Source organism: Podarcis liolepis (assembly GCF_965112155.1).
Source record: "Podarcis liolepis genome assembly, chromosome: 8".
Taxonomy (NCBI): Eukaryota; Metazoa; Chordata; class Lepidosauria; order Squamata; family Lacertidae; genus Podarcis; species Podarcis liolepis.
In genome coordinates, this window is record NC_139560.1 from 43,739,107 (window position 1) to 43,755,712 (window position 16,606).

Genomic DNA, 16,606 nt, shown 5'->3' on the forward strand with positions numbered 1-16,606 from the left:
AATCTCTTGGGTGCCAGTTCCACCTGTTCCATTATGGAAATGTCAAAGTAAAGTTTACCAACGATAAGTTAACTAACTTGGGCTGCTTTTTGCAATGAGCAAATAAACAAGATTAAAAATAACAACAGAGTGGATTTGTTTTTGTATTTTTAGAGCTAGCGCTTCTGATGACTTGTGTGTGTTAACAAAACCATCATTTTCTTGCTACATAGATCAGATCTGATCGTGATAAAAGCCTTTCCTTGCGATACAGTGTTACTGGGCCAGGGGCTGACCAGCCTCCAACAGGAATCTTTATCATCAATCCAATCTCAGGTCAACTATCAGTCACAAAACCATTAGATCGGGAGCAAATAGCTTCTTTTCACGTAAGTTTTTAGCCAGAGTTTTAAATCAAAGACCTTAACATCTGCTTTGACTTTGAAGGGCACATATGTCATAGTTGGGAGACTTAAAGAATTGGTGCTGGCTCTGCATTTCTACACATTGCTCCTTTTCATACATATTAAGATCATGCTGTTGACATAGTTGAGCATCTTCAATCTGATTTAATGTATTGGACAAAAGAAATAAAGCAAAATAGGAATGTGGCAGTTTGTATTTTCTGCTTTTCACATTTGGTTACAAATAGGTTGGGGTGGGGGGAGGACCTTTGGAACCAAGGCCATCCTGACCTTCTCCGCCGCCGCCCCCCCTCCCCCTGCCAACAGAGATTTGCACCTGCAGACCTTTCTGCAGCTGTACCAGCAACCTCTCTAGGGGCCTGAATGTCATCTTGTTGGTAGAGCAGCCTAAGTGTAAATTAAAGCCAGTAAGAATGACATTCCTTGCCATAAAGGAAACAGTAAATTGGCTGGATAGAAAGATTTACCAGCAAGATTATTAGAACACAAAATTCCATTTTTGACTAATGCTAAAAAAGAAAAGTCTTCTGAACAGAAGAAGAGCCCTGCAGCATCAGATGAAAGATCTATCTAGTCTCACTGCAAGCAGAGTATGAAGGCAACAGTTCCCTCCTGTTGTAACTCCTGGACAACTGGTATTCAGTGCCATGCTGCTTGTGAACCTAGAGCTTCCATATAATCATGACTCGTAGCCATTGGTAGACTTGTACTCCATGAAGTTGTCTAATCCCTTCTAAGCCAGTAGCCATCAGCACACTCCATAGCAATAAATTACACAAATGAAAAAGTGCCTCCTTTTGTCTATCCTGAATTTCCTTCCAGTCAATTTTGTTGAAGGACTTGAGTTCCCTCAGCTTTAGAAACCTCAACCATGTTCCCTCTTAATTACTTTTGTCTAAACTGAAAAGCAAAATAAGATAAATAATTATTAACTAAAACATTTGTTTACTCTGCATTAATGACTTGTTTATAGGGCCTCAGATCTTGGAGGGCTCTGGGATTTGGTAGTTTACCCATATGCTACTTTTTGTTTTTTAAATTTTATTTTTGAGGCTTGATTTATGTTTAAAATTTCGTGTATTTTTATCACTGTAAGCCACTTTCAGATGTAGATAGTGAAAAGCAGAATATGGTTTTTAAAAATAAGTAATTCTGTAACACCAAAATACAACAGATATAGGATTAAATGTAATATAAAGAAAGAAAACATGAAAACTTCCAGCATCATTCTGAACATTGTAAATCCACATGTGAGGGGTCAACCATGTCTTCTACAATGATCCACAAACCTGTTCCATCCTAACAGAAAACTCTTCTGTCTAAGATTGATTCTAATGGAGAAAAATTTGGACTGAGCAATCTTTAAAGCGACCCTAAATTCTCAATAAATTAGATAATAAAAGATTTTCTGTAAACAAAGATGGCCTGGAAGTGGTGCCAAAGTGACTAAAAGAGAGAGGGTAACAAAAGAAGATGCTGAAATAAATCAAGTTAACTGAGTTCCATTTAAAATGTCCTGTCAGCAACACTAATTGCCATGCCTGATGACATGTTTTGCAAGTTTTCTCAATTACTAATGACTTTTGCAGCTGAGGGCACATGCCGTGGATGTAAATGGAAACCAGGTGGAAAATCCCATTGACATCGTTATTAATGTCATTGATATGAATGACAATAGGCCTGAGTTCTTACACCAGGTTTGGAATGGTTCAGTACCTGAAGGATCAAAGCCAGGTAAATCACTGGAATTTTCTAAGCAATGTATTATGTATATAACTTCAAAATGTTAAAATATATTTTATCATCCCCTCCTCCCCCCCAAATTATATAAGCTAATTACGTTCAGTAGGGCGTGGCGGGAAAAAGATCAAGACATCATTAATGTTCTTAAAACAGGAAGGATTCTTTAAAATCCCTAATGGACAAACTGCGCTTGGATGGAAAGTGTTAAAGAAAACCCAAAGAGAATGTGAATCACTGAGTATTTCTAAACATACAGGCAACGACCGTTTCACACTTGTCCAATATGTGCACAACCATGCACACATGAATCGGCACAACCCGGAAGTGGCCAGAAAAGGGAGCATAACAGGAAATGGGATTACGTACCTCTGCTGGTGTTTGCAGGGGTCAGGAGCGTAACCCCTTCTCAAAACGGTCATTGCATGTATTTTAAAGCAGAGTAGAGAATTCCTGAATATTTGGAGGAAACTACAGTATCTGATAAAGAGTTTTAATATGAAGCTTGGGAGGAAGTTGCAAGGCTTTTTTAAAAGTGCCGTGCAGGTTTCAGGGTGTACCCAGGCCTCCAGGGAAACTGAAGACACATAATGGTTGATTCCCCAATCTCTGTAAACACAACAGCCGCCTTTGAACTCAGTTCTGCCTGCATTTTTAGGCTTCACACACAGGTTCCTTTTGTAGATTGAGAACAGGAATAAAGAGAAAGTAGGCAATCCATATGTAAACCAAGGAAAAGATTAATTTTATGTGATGTGCTAGCTAAAAGAAAAGTCAATAAAAGCCAAATTGGGTTAGTCTACCTAGTGGTTGGTTGGAAAGCAAACTACCGTTATCAAGTGATATAAGAACTTCTTCCTGTGGTTTTAAGATCTTCCTGGGAAATTCGGGAAAAGAGTGTATAAATTTAATTCAAATATACAATGTACACTAAAGGACGGGTTGCTTTTTGGTTTCTTAAAATGTATTGGATGAAATAAGAGTGATACTGATCCAAATATTTATGCTGGTCTTTATGGAGTCAGATAACCTTTATCTTTCAACTGATCAGACTCTTAGAAGGCATGTTCACTTCCCAGACTGATCATCCTCAGTCTTAGAGCATGATCAGATTTGCTTTTGTGCATATAATAAGAAGTTGCTCCCTGCCTTAAATTTCCCATTGCAGCCCATTGACATGGCTTTTCATGGTCTCGCAGAACAGAATGTACCACTATCACCTGCCAACAATCATCACTGTTTTAAAAGTCAGCTTAATAAGGGGAAGTAAATGGTAACTAGAAATGCCCTTTCTTTGTTCAGACATGTATACTGAGCCGACAAGCGTTAACTTTCTGCAAAATCAACATTTATCCCACACTGGAAATTAAAAACACTAGCTTATGCACAATGCTATTCATTTGAGCTGAGTCAGGGAAATAGTTATTTACGGTAAATGTCCGCATCTTCATTTAAAATTGTGGAGAACCTGACTGCTGGGAGATGATAATCTGCAACAAGTGAACTAGGGTATTGAATAAGCACATGTGATTCTATCTCATTTGTCCTTTATTAATCACGAGCCTTGGGGGAAAGTGTGTGGTTTGAATAAGAGAAGGAATGTGAAATGTTTTGTCAGAGGAAGTAAATGTTTAGACCCAAGTTAGTAGCTTTTGGGTGACCATGTGTAATCTGTTTATTTAACCTTGAAGACAATTTGTTCTTTCGTTAGGAACCTATGTAATGACGGTCACTGCTATTGATGCTGATGACCCGAATCAGTTGAATGGAATGCTGAGATACCGAATCTTGTCACAAGCACCAAGCACACCCTCCCCAAGCATGTTTACAATTAACAATGAAACCGGCGACATTATCACAGTTGCTGCTGGCCTTGACAGAGAGGTAAGATGGGTCTTGTGTTACAAATGTTTAAACGTATTGCCTCATCATATATATGGCTACCAATATTATATGCCCATGTAGAAACTTAATGTGTGTGATTTTTGCAAAGTTATGATTAACGTCTAGCTTGCTGGAGTTAAGGCTACTGTGGTGCTCCACACATTCCCAGCATTGGGATTTCTGTCTTGAAAGCTCCTAGAGAAATGATGGAAGTGCTAATTTCTTCCCGCATTTTATTAGCCTCATTTTGAGTTATTAAATTGGAACACAGTTTATTATTACTAAATTTACTTAATCGGTTTGTTTGCTCACTTCTTAATTTTATTCATGAAAGAATATTATCCTGTACCAGAATTCTGCCTTAATTTTAATACCTTGGCACAACATGGGAGTTAATATACCTCTGAAGGATCTTTCAGTTGTCAGCAATAAACATTTGACTTTGAAGCTAAACTCAAGAGTCTTTTGAAGCTGGTTTTATTCTTTGTAGGGAGGAGGTTAGTAATAATAGCACCATACATGTTGCTGCAATCCCTACATTTAAAGAAGTGTTCATTGCATTTATTTCTAAGCATCTGCAACTCGTAAGATTTTGTTTGCTTGTGACCTGAGAAAGAAGTGCTAAAGAAACCATCAACCAAAACTGCCCCAGTGTAGCTAGTAAACAACATAATACAGGAGCAAAGATTGCATTATATACTACTAAGTTTTACTCAGAGTAGACCCAGTGAAATTAATGGGCCTATGTTCATCATATTCATTCATTTCAGTGGGTCTACACTGCGTAGGACTAACATTGGTTGCAACCATTTGAGGCTGTATTGTCAATCTCCTAGAGCAGGGATTTCCAAACCGTGATCTAAAAGTCCTCCATGAGCTTCATTTAGGTGATCCATGGCATGCCCTCAGTAAATACCCATATTGATTTTTAATTTTATTTCTCTTGCTTACATTTTATTGTATTGTATTGCAATTTGAATTCTGTTGAATTTAATGCAATAAAATAAAATATAAGAAATAAGAGAAGCAATGAAAATACAACTAACTGTCATAGAGCATCTGGCTCAGCACATTACAGTTGCTGCAACAGGCAGAAAAATGGTTCAGTGCTCCACAAAACACTCAGCAATTTTTAAGTGGTTCATCGGAGGGGGGGGGGGCAGTTTGGAAACCATTGATGTGCAACCGAGTTGAAGGATTGGTACAACTTTACGTACCCCACGTAATAGCCAGGTTGAGTGCAAGGCCACCTAGTAAAGAAGCCTACAGAAGATTTGCCTTCTCTTCAGTGTGTGGCTTAGTTCATTTTCATGCAGGTGAAGACACTCCTGATGTCAACTGTGTTGAATTGATGAAACGTGTCTTGTATTTTCCTCCTTTAACAACAACAGTTTTCCTGGCAGCGGCAGAATCAAGGGCCAGTGCATTGGTGCATTGGCACCAAAGAGGATCAGATGGTCCCACTTAACAGCTGTTAAGCAGAGGGATCTGAGCCTATGTGGTGCTAGCAGTTGCTCCTTCACAAACGGTTTCCCTGCACACAAAGGAAAGTACTAGCAAAGTGCTAGCATTGTGCAGGATCTAATCCACTTGCACATCAGCTGGTATACAGCTGATCCTGTGCAGTGCTGCTTTGCAAGTGGCTTTCCAGGAAAGTCTCTTGCAAAGCAACAAGATGCAGGCTGTCAGGCAGAAAAGAGAGTTGTGCCTATTTTCTGGGAAAAACGCTGCTCTTTCCCTGCGGTTTTCCCTGCCTGCGTCTCCTTCCAGCCTGATGCTACAGATTGTCCTGTGCTAATCCAGTGACTCACAGCAATCCATAGCTCTGGATCGGGGCCATCCAACTCTGTTCAGGATTTAGGTGTGGGCTGAATCCAGTGCACAACGTTCTGTGTGCTTGTGAAAAACATGCAAGCCAAACCTTTTTGAGCCACAGTCCAGCCTAGCTTGCACCCATTTAGGTCAGCCAGAAATGAACGGCCTTGAAAGGCAAAACTGCAGATATTTATCACATACTTTTTCTCGTTATGGTTTATTACTTTTTATAGCAGCTTCTAAAATTCTGTATACATTAAATCCTGTTCCGTTTTATTCTGTCTTTATTTTTGCTTGGAAGGTAAATGTGCTTTCAAGCATGCCTAGAGAATGGACACTTCATAGAATAAGCAACCTAAGACTTGGAAGCAAAGGGAAGTTTTGAAGTAACTTGGCAACCCTTGCTATTGCATGCCTCTCTTTAGGGCAGGGAAAAAGTTTGTTGTTTTATTATCATGCTGACAAATGAAAATACCAACTTCATTCTATCAAGAAATAACATTTAAAAGGTTTTTGGTGCAGGGAGTAGAGAGAAAAATTCATTTTCAATGAAAGACATTTATTTTTTCTAAATACATTCATTTTCACAAAAGTCTATTTTGCTCCATCAGTAAAGCACTCAAGACAGTAACAGTTCAGAGTAATAACAAAATTCCTTTATCGTTTACCAGTTTTCTGCTTGGAAGATGAAGTGAACTCTGCAATAATATCACTCCACCAATCTGAAAAGCATTAAAATGCTGAATTCCAAATCAGAAATAGTGGGGGAAGTAATGTGTATTTACATTTAACAGTATACAGTATCAGCAAAAACCAAATGAATTATCAGAGTCTCTCAAGGAAACACTATAAAAAACGATTTTTAAAAATATATTAAGAAACCAAAAGTATAATCCCTAAACAGAGAGACTTCTAGTTTCAGGGTAAGGGTGAGCCCAAGGCCCTGGCTTAATCCCAACAATAATGTAAGAATAAGCATTCTTAATACCAAAGGCTGTTTTTAACAAAACAAAAAACAATTGAAGCTGGCGGTGCTGTCGAAGAAGAAGGACTATCTAGTTCCTAATGTTGAATGTTTGTGGAAATAATTTGGATTTGGGTTTCTCTTCCAGTAACTTGTTTCTGTTAGCCCTGCCTGTGCTGGTTTCCATAGTGATGCTGAGAAGTTGCCGCTACATTACCCTCAAGTTCCCCCACAACAAAGCCTTGGCAGTTTGAATCATTTGCCCAAGAATGTGCCCTCCCAGCCTCAGCACTCATGAACCTTTTTTTAAAAAGTGCCCATCCCTGATTAGGTTTGAATTTGCTACACAGCATTTGTATTTTTTAAATGTTAATCCAGAATCAAAACTTTGTGTTCCCAAACAGGGACAGGGTGGTGATTGCTTGCTAGTCAAGAAGGCTGTGGTTTGTTGCAGTTATAAATCACCCAAAACAAAAATTCATGGAGCTGAATGTGGTTAGATGCAATCCGTTGTTGGAAATCCAGCAGCCCTCAGTTCAAGTGATGTTAACCAGAATGAGCAGCGTGATAAGCTCGTTGCATAGCAAAGCACAATTTATTGAACACCTGCTGTCCTCTCAGAGTGTTAGCTCTGTCTGTAACTCCTGGTGGTGTCATTTTGTGTTTTTTAGAAAGTACAACAGTATACATTAATAATTCAAGCTACAGACATGGAAGGAAATCCAACATATGGTCTTTCAAACACAGCAACTGCTGTCATCACGGTGACAGATGTCAATGACAATCCTCCAGAGTTCACTGCCATGATTGTAAGTCTGTGATAAAGGGGATGAAGTGTACGGATAGCCTTTACTTAAGAAAGATTCTTGCTGATTCAGCCAAATGGATTTAATATGTTTGTGACATTGGGTCGCCCAGTGGATTTCAGTGGTTTAACTAAGGCCATAGCTACTTCTTAGAGCATAGTAAATGCAGCCCAAAACACAGCATTTAACTGTAAAGCAAAACCTCCCCCCACCTTCTCTCTCTCTCCCCCCCCCCCTATTTATATATGAGAATGATATGTTCACATTGCCGCTTGATAGAAGCTGTTTGTTGGGTTGTTCCCCTGTACAGAAGGGCTGACCCCAATTACCCATACAAACTGAAAACTGTTCGAACCAGAGTGAATTAAGTTGGAAACTGGGGACCCTCTGTGTTGCTGAGTAGCAGCAATGTGGAAAAGATTGCATGATGCCCCTGTGCCCAGTGACATACATGTCATTCCGTGTGCCTTACGATTGCAGTTCTATGGTGAAGTCCCTGAAAACAGAGTGGATGTTACAGTAGCTAATCTAACGGTGACTGATAAGGATCAGCCACACACTCCTGCTTGGAATGCCATGTACCGAATGACTGGTGGCGATCCCACAGGCCGGTTTACTATCAACACTGATCCAAACAGCAATGATGGGTTGGTAACTGTTGTGAAGGTAAGTTATGCCATCGACCAAATTAAGCAGATGCAGATAAATGGCAGAGCGCCGAGTATTAAACAGCTTCGGCTGTTAAACCCAAAAGGCAGATTAGGAGTAGATATTAAAATATATGTATATCCTGTCTCTGGCGAGGGTGGCATTCATCTTCTGGAAGCTTCCCTAGGTATACGCATTGTGTCATTCTAGCTTATAATTTTTTAAAGAATCTAACTAGGCTGTTCAAAGGAGCATGTTATCCATTTTTATTTGCAGGAGACCAAAACTTTTTAAGCTCCACCAGTCTCCACCCCCCCAGCTCAGAAAGTTTTGTAGATGGTGGATTTCATTACACAGCCTCAAAGGGCAGAAAGTAGATTCAATGATCTCATGGCAGACCTATATATCAGTTAGAATAGTTTTTGAATTTTAACAACTGCACTGTTGCTAAATGGAATGTTCAGACTGAGTTAAATTAAACTTTAAAATGTATATACCCGAACTATTTCCAATAGCATATATTACTATCTCCAAATGAATAAGGTCTTTTAGTATTACTTCTTGCATTAAAGAAGTCTAACTGATATATCATGGACATATAGACCAAGCAACAGTAGGTTATGTGAGCCGCTCCTACTTTGCTCTTGCTGTGTTGTTATTGTTGTTGTTTAGTCGTTTAGTCATGGCCGACTCTTCATGACTCCATGGACCAGAGCATGCCAGGCACTCCTGTCCTCTCTTGCTGTGTACTATCAAGCAATTATTAATTGGATTATAAAGTTTCACTTCTAAGAGGCTGGTGTAATAGGGCCTTGATTTTGAACAGAAGTATAGGATTGATGTGTTTCTGGTCCTTTGTAAACATTTATGATTCTGTGACTCAGATTTTGCACTTGCTTGAAGTTAATTGCATGCAAAGGTATGCTGCTTAAGATCAAACAACGTGTGTGCGTGCACTTGTTTCAATCCAAGTCTGTCCCGGTGAGAGTTAAAGAGCAAAATTGATGTTTTAGTGAGAGGAATGCACCACAGTCCTTCTCCCCAGGGTTTGTTTCTTTCTTTCTTTCTTTCTTTCTTTCTTTCTTTCTTTCTTTCTTTCTTTCTTTCTTTCTGGCCCTACTAGTGTTTCCTTCCACCAGCAGAGTGTGATTGAAGGGATGGAGTCTGGATAACAGAGATTGGAAAGGAAAACCAACAGCCCTCTCCACCCAAGAGCTGATTTTGCTCTTAAAATTAGACTCACCAATTTAACAAGCCAGTCTACCACTATCATGTGTAGTTGGAACCTCTGAAAACCAATGATTAAAAGGCTACAGCCCTGTATTTAAAGGCTACATTTGCATTTGTACATGCTCAGGTGATAAAAAGCAGCAGGCAAAACACATTTCCACAACTGCTTGTGTGTGTGTGTGTGCGCGTGTGCTGTTGTTGTTGTTGTTGCTGTTGCTGCTGCTGTTGATATCATCTACACATGTCTGTGTATGATAGTGGGAACAGTCCTCTGACCTTCTGTATTTTCATACACCTAAATTATCATCTCAACATGGACTCTTATGGCTCATGCCAGCATTCAAGCATTGAAAATTACAAATAAGTAGGATATTATAGGCATCCTTATGATTTTCAATAGAATATACATTTTTGAACCATGAAAGTTGAATACTTTTTTTTTTTTAGTGGAATGTGAATTATGCTCTAAGAGAGCCACAGCCATTGTTCCACATGTTTCTAGACTCTGTAGCTGCACATTTCCAAGGGTACCAATTGTATCAGGTTCTGCCAATAAGAAGCACATGATGATGTGTTTTGTATTCGTGTGCAGAACAGAGACACTGAAATCAAACCAAAGAGAAGCAAATTAAAGCCTCCAGAGTATAATCTGCTTGCAGCAGCTCAGTTTGTTTCAAATTAAATTCTTTATTTTAAAACTGTCAGAATAGAGGCAAAAAAGGGTAAAACTAGGTAAATAAATTAAATGTTGTGGAATCTCCCAAGAGAAGTGCTAAGCCCTTATTAGCTCTAATCCAGTTTAATGATTCCTGATGGAGATGTATTGTAGTAAGCAATCCTTTGCCAGTTTCCATGAAAAATTTCCATGCCTTGATTTCAGCAGCATAAGCTATGTAGGGAGAAATATATTCAGCCGTCCTTTAGCCCAAGGTGCCATAATGCAGTTATAATCTAAAAGAAACGTACATGATTCTGAAGTAGTTAAGTTTGTTTTAGGTATATTTTAGGTTGCTTTTAAAGTTTCATTTTGCAAATCCCATTGTCCGAAAAAAGGCAAATATTAATGATAATTTGTTATACCCCCCCCCGACAACGCAGAATATTTAATACCCAGGATCCATCAAAATCAGTGCAGATCTAAGGGCAAGACCCCCCCCCCCCGAGAAGTGCTGCCCTGAAAGAGGACACAACACAATGGAAGAGACGATTTAATTTTCAGGAGCAAGTTTTAAACCAGTGCTCATGGCCCCTGTGTTTTCAGTTACAATTCCCTAAAGACAGAAATTACTTCAAGAAGCTGCAAGTAATATTTTCCTTGTAGGCCATAAATAAATGTTTTTACCCCCCAACATGTCTGATAAACTGTCTGCTTAAAATGTTGAAAAATTCTGCAGCCCCATGACAAATGCAACCACTAACATAGTTCTCATTTTGCTTTTGCCAGCCTATTGATTTCGAGACCAATAGGATGTTTGTACTGACAGTAGCTGCAGAAAACCAAGTGCCTTTGGCAAAAGGAATTCAGCATCCTCCTCAATCAACGGCGACTGTATCCATTACAGTTATTGATGTGAATGAGAGCCCGATTTTTGTCCCAGTCACAAAGCTCGTGCGTCAGGAGGAAGGGCTACTTGCTGGCAAGGTCTTAACGTCCTTCACTGCTCAGGACCCTGATCGTTACATGCAGCAGACTACACTAAGGTACAGTAGGGCCTGCAACGACCTTATACCTTTATAAATCTCTGTACATGAGAACCTTATACATCAAAATCTCTATGGATGAGCCTTGTAGCACTGCCAGAACCAGGCAGTTTAAAGGCAATGCTCGCCCCATTGCATTTAGTCCAGTGTGCCCAGCTGCACAAACCCTGGGTAGAATCGCAGAAAATGTGGGGGGCTGGAAATAGCAAGGCTCGGTGCTTTCAGTACTCTGAAGCCTGTTCTCTCCACTGGCTCACTGCATGCCCCCCGTGTCATCTTGGGCCTTGATAGCATAGCAAGCCTCAAAATGGATTAGCTTTAAACAGGTTAGCCGTCATGCTAATTAGGCTGCCTTCTGCTTAAATACCTAACAGCCAGCTGAGTTGGAATTCTAGGACAGATACATGAATGTCCTCATTATCTCCAGCCATTTCCAACAGCTGCTTAGTCTGTGCAGCTGAACGCTTAGCATGCTTTATAAGAAATTGTGCAACAGGGTCGGAGAAAATGTTGCCTTCTGGTTCCCCTGCTGGTGAAGTAGCCCTAGCGTGACATGCCTGTTCTTTTGCAAGGGTTAGAGGGTAGGCAACAGGGCCAGCATCTGCTCTCTTACCTTGTATAATGGTGTTGGTATTCTTGCACCCAATCGAACATACTGTAGCAGCCACACAGTGGTTTATCAGATCAGACTGATATGTGAACCATGGGATAAGATTGGATAAATGTTTGCACATGTTCCCCTGTATAGGGAAAACTTGCATACCATTTGAGAAAGTTGCCATGATTTCAAAGAAGCACATTAAGAGCTAGGTACTTCTCTTCCATTAGTCCATCTTTCTCTAATTTTGTTTGTTTGTCACCTTTCCCTCCTTCCATATTATAGTTTCACCTTTCCTTGCCAGGAACCTGCTTGAAGCATTAGCGCTGCTCGAAACATCACACTGTCTTTCAGTTGGGTTCAGTCTAGGTTGAATGTGTTTCAGTGGAGCAGAAAGGTTATCTGTAAATGAGGGCTTTTAAAAACTTTGTGGATTGGAGCCCCACTAACCCTTGACCCAGTCCCAAGCAGCTGGTATTTATATCAAAATGCAGTGGGTTTGCGTTTGCAAAACAACCAAATAATGTAGTTTAATAATTCATCAGAGATAGCCAGTGATGTAACATTTATGTAAAATAGTTATATAATGCTTTCAAGGCAAGTCTTTTAAATAGTATACAGCATTCACCCAGTGTGTATACCTAAGAATGCAAAAAAGGGCAAACTCTTGATCAGCAGAATCTGTATAAATCCTTAACAACCACATCGTCTTGGAGACGAGCCCTTCTTTTCTCTTCTTCATTTTATAAAGTACATTGGAAATCAATGTGGTGTGTGTGTTTTTGTTAAATTTCTGCAGGTACTCAAAACTCTCAGATCCTGCTAATTGGCTAAAGATTGATTCCATTAATGGTCAGGTAACAACAATTGGTGTTCTGGACAGAGAGTCACCACATGTGAAAAACAACATGTATAATGCTACTTTCCTTGCCTCAGACAATGGTATGTACCTAATGTCAAAGGTTTGTTTGCTTGTTCTAGTACCATTTTTTTTTCACCAGAGGGGGGGCACACTAAAATATTGATATAAATATGCACTAAAGTATAGCATCGTAATAGAGTGTAGTACACAAAAGACTCTTTCTGTACAGGTGTTAAATAGATCAGTTGCGAACAACCTGCAGCCTTCTGGGCCTCCCTGTCCCTTTCCTATCCCTTGGCCACCTTCCTCACCCTTAACTGCAGATCCTCAGTGTGCAGAACTCCATAGACTAACATTTGCAACAGCTTAAGCTCTAACAATGTTTCCAAGGCTCATCCTCCCTTGCACCTATGGTGCCTATCTCAGTTTGGAAAAGTGCATAAAGGTGAGAGAGGCAGCATAGGAACATGCTGGAGGACTTTTTAAGATGGAGGGGGAAGGGAGAGGTAAAGTGTGTGTGTGTGTGTGTGTGTGTGTGTGTGTGTGTGTGTGTGTGTGTGTGTGTAAAACAAGCCACATCTACAGCCAGTTCCATCAACACATCCCCCAACCACCTGTTGACCTCCACATATGGCCCTTGCGGGCAAAATGCTTGTCCACCTTTGTTGATACTTGCTCTTTATTTTGATTTGCCAACAGCCACCTAAAGCCTCTTTCTCCAATCATTCTCCCCGCACTTTAGATGTCTCCTTACCTTCCCATGCCGCATAGGACCTCACAATTGCAACCTAATAGTGTGGCCCATCCAGCAGCAGTCTGAACTGCTTGCTTGCCATTTCCTGTTCATAGGCAGGTGTTGCTTTTCTTGTTTTTGCAGTGCCAGCCAGCTGCTTTTTTCCCATTATAAGAGATACCAAGCTTCCATTTTATTTTTGTGCTCATTTACCTTCATTCTGAATTAGCACACTTGTTTGCTCCCACTCTGGAAAAATTGTCGATGTTGGAAGCCTGGATAGCTCAGTTGGCTAGAGTGTGGTGCTGATAACACCAAAGTTGCAGGTTCAGTCCCTGTGTAGGGCAGCTGAATATTCCTCCATTGCAGAGCATTGGACTAGATGATCCTCAGGGTCACTTCCAACTCGACGATTCTATGATTCCAAAAAAATATTTTTTGCAGTGAGGTGAAAATCTTCTGCAAAGAGCTCCCATGCCCTTTCTTCGTTTCAACACAACTAATTTTGCAGAGCAAAGTTATGCTTTGCAACAAATCTATGTAATTAATATTATCATGCACACTCATAATTCATGTGTTTGTATATGTGCAATAAATAATGTAACCCCCTTTTTAGTAGAAAGCAGGCTAATGTTACTTTTCCTTGTTCTGTAAGGAATCCCTCCAATGAGTGGGACTGGCACACTTCAAATCTATCTCCTCGACATCAATGATAATGCTCCCCGAGTGGATCCTCAAGAAGCCACCACTTGTCAAACGCTGCAACCCAATGCAACAAACATCACAGCCATAGACGATGACATTGATCCAAATGCCGGGCCCTTTGCCTTTGAACTGCCACATCATCCTTCCAGTGTTAGGAATAACTGGACCATTATTCGTATTAGTGGTAATGTGCATTGTTTTTTTGAAAAATGAATATTTGCATCTTTTGGGGGTTATGTTCAGTAGCCAGTTCCCCATCTGATTGGGCATGTGACCTGGCAACCCAAAGTAATTTAATTCAAACGAAAAGGGTGGTGTAAGTCAAACTCTCTTTTAAAGGTTTGTTTTCCTTCTACCTGGCTTAGGCTGGCTTAGCCAGCAGTAGCCCAGATTGTGAGCAGAGTTTGGAACTGGTGTTTATTATGCCAGTTTAACACTGGTTCCCCATACTTCGGATTGCTCCCTAATTCTGTTTGTGGCATCAGAGAGACTGACTTAAAAGGTTAGAACCCACATACTCTGGTTTTCTTACATGACTATAACTTACTGGAAAACTGAGGGCCACTACCTACGTTTAGGTAGAAGTGCACTTAAAAATAACTTCAGATACAGTTCTGAAAGAGGTCCTAGAACAGACATTTCTCCAGCCATTTCATGCCCACATAAAGCATATTTACATAGTTTGTTTTCTTGTTCAGGTGACCGAGCCCAACTGGCTTTGAGGATCAAGTACCTTGAGGCTGGCATCTATGACGTTCCAATAATAATAACAGATTCTGGGAATCCTCCCAAGTCCAGCACGTCTATTTTGAAGGTGAAAGTTTGCCAGTGTGATTTAAATGGAGACTGCACTGATGCCGACAGGATTGTAGGTGCAGGGCTGGGCACAGGGGCCATCATTGCAATTCTCCTCTGCATCATCATACTACTCGGTAAGTCTTGGGGCCATGTGACCAGTGATATGAAGTGCCTCGTAAAGTAAGATGCAAAGATACATGTTTCAACTGATAGGCTGTCTTTCCAAAGGATAGGCTATAGATTTGTGTGTCTGCAGGTGGTCTACTAATGGTCCGTCGATAACTATTATTATTATTGATTAAATTTCTATAGGACCCTTCATTTGAGGATCACAGGGCGATTCACAATATAAAAACACAAAAATACACACTGTGATAACAAATGAAAACAATTACCCCCCCTCCCCCCAGTTTAAAAGGCCATGGACTATTTAATTAGCCAAAGGCCTGGGCGCTTAAAGATCTGTAACGCAGGGGCCAAGCAAGCCTCCCTGAGGAGAACATTCCACAAATGGAGCTGCAGAAAATGCCTGTTTTCATGTTGCCACCCTCCAGACTTCTCAGGTACAAGGCATGCAAAGAAAGGCCTCAGATTATAATCAGAAAGCTGGCTTGGGTCTTGTGGGAAAAGGCGATCCACAGTATACTGTGATCGCCACTGACATGCTGAAGCTAGTAATCCCTTAATGGAATATTTTGTTTTTACTCTGCCATCACATGGGTTAACTAGTTTGCTTCGTTTCTACACTCATTGTAGTTTCTGAACTGCTTTCATCACAACTATAAGGTGATTTCTTTGCATTTGGAAATGGTGAGCAGTTGATCATTCCATGGCAGAGTTTCAGTTCATGGCCTCTTTTTGGAAAGTTATCTTCACAAGGGATCAGATTCAGAATTAACTGGAGTCTATATAGCTACCATGGTGATAGCGTTAGTACATATCTCTGTACATATGTATCTTTACTTCAAAGACCAGAAGGACTGTATATCGTAGATAGTAGTGTTTAGCTTTGTCTTGTGGCTGGACACAATAAACCCTGTGCTGCTTTGATGTGGGTGGGAGAGAAGTTGGTCCCTTAACCAGAGACTCTGGAAGAAGCTATTCTGCTGGGATTAGGAAATCGCTGGAGACTTTGCTGGGGCTCCTCATACTCTGCTGATACATCACACTAGTTGAGTGTCGTGAACAATCAACTGACTTTCACAAGTCACCAACATACAGTATATGTCAGATTTGCATTTGACCATTTAGACTTTACAAAGACATGTGCATCCAGTAGTTTTCTTCTCCTTACCCTGCTTGAGATCTTTAAAATGCAGATCAGCCATTAGTATTGAATGTACTAATTTCATGCACTTTCTAAAACAGATTGAGAACCTTTGGCCCTCCAGATGTTACTGTACTCCAGCTCCCATCAGCCTCATGACCAATAATCAGGGATGAATGAAGTTGTGAAGGACCACAGGGTCCCCATGTGTTTTTAAAACAGTAGTAATCTGAAAATGAGCTAATATCATCCACTTTTGCTCTTCTATAGTTCTGGTTCTGCTGTTTGTTGTTTGGATGAAACGTCGTGATAAGGAACGTCAGGCCAAACAACTGCTCATTGACCCTGAAGATGATGTAAGAGACAATATCCTGAAGTATGATGAAGAAGGTGGTGGAGAAGAAGACCAGGTGAGAAATGGGCTCCTAGTTACTAATAGCACAATGAGACC

The 16,606-nt window shown here is 40.3% G+C and overlaps 1 protein-coding gene across 4 annotated transcripts in view; it reads left to right on the forward strand.

Annotated features, from left to right (window-relative positions):
* Positions 1-16,606, forward strand: part of CDH2 (cadherin 2) — a 125,604-nt gene that overhangs the window by 97,488 nt on the left and 11,510 nt on the right. For all 4 annotated transcript variants that reach the window (XM_083517693.1, XM_083517695.1, XM_083517694.1 and 1 more), the window contains exons 5-14: positions 213-368; positions 1,994-2,138; positions 3,856-4,028; positions 7,479-7,616; positions 8,094-8,279; positions 10,936-11,192; positions 12,590-12,732; positions 14,041-14,274; positions 14,789-15,022; positions 16,426-16,565. In XM_083517693.1, the coding sequence (XP_083373819.1) occupies positions 213-368; positions 1,994-2,138; positions 3,856-4,028; positions 7,479-7,616; positions 8,094-8,279; positions 10,936-11,192; positions 12,590-12,732; positions 14,041-14,274; positions 14,789-15,022; positions 16,426-16,565 (1,806 nt within the window). The remainder of the gene's footprint in view (positions 1-212; positions 369-1,993; positions 2,139-3,855; positions 4,029-7,478; positions 7,617-8,093; positions 8,280-10,935; positions 11,193-12,589; positions 12,733-14,040; positions 14,275-14,788; positions 15,023-16,425; positions 16,566-16,606) is intronic.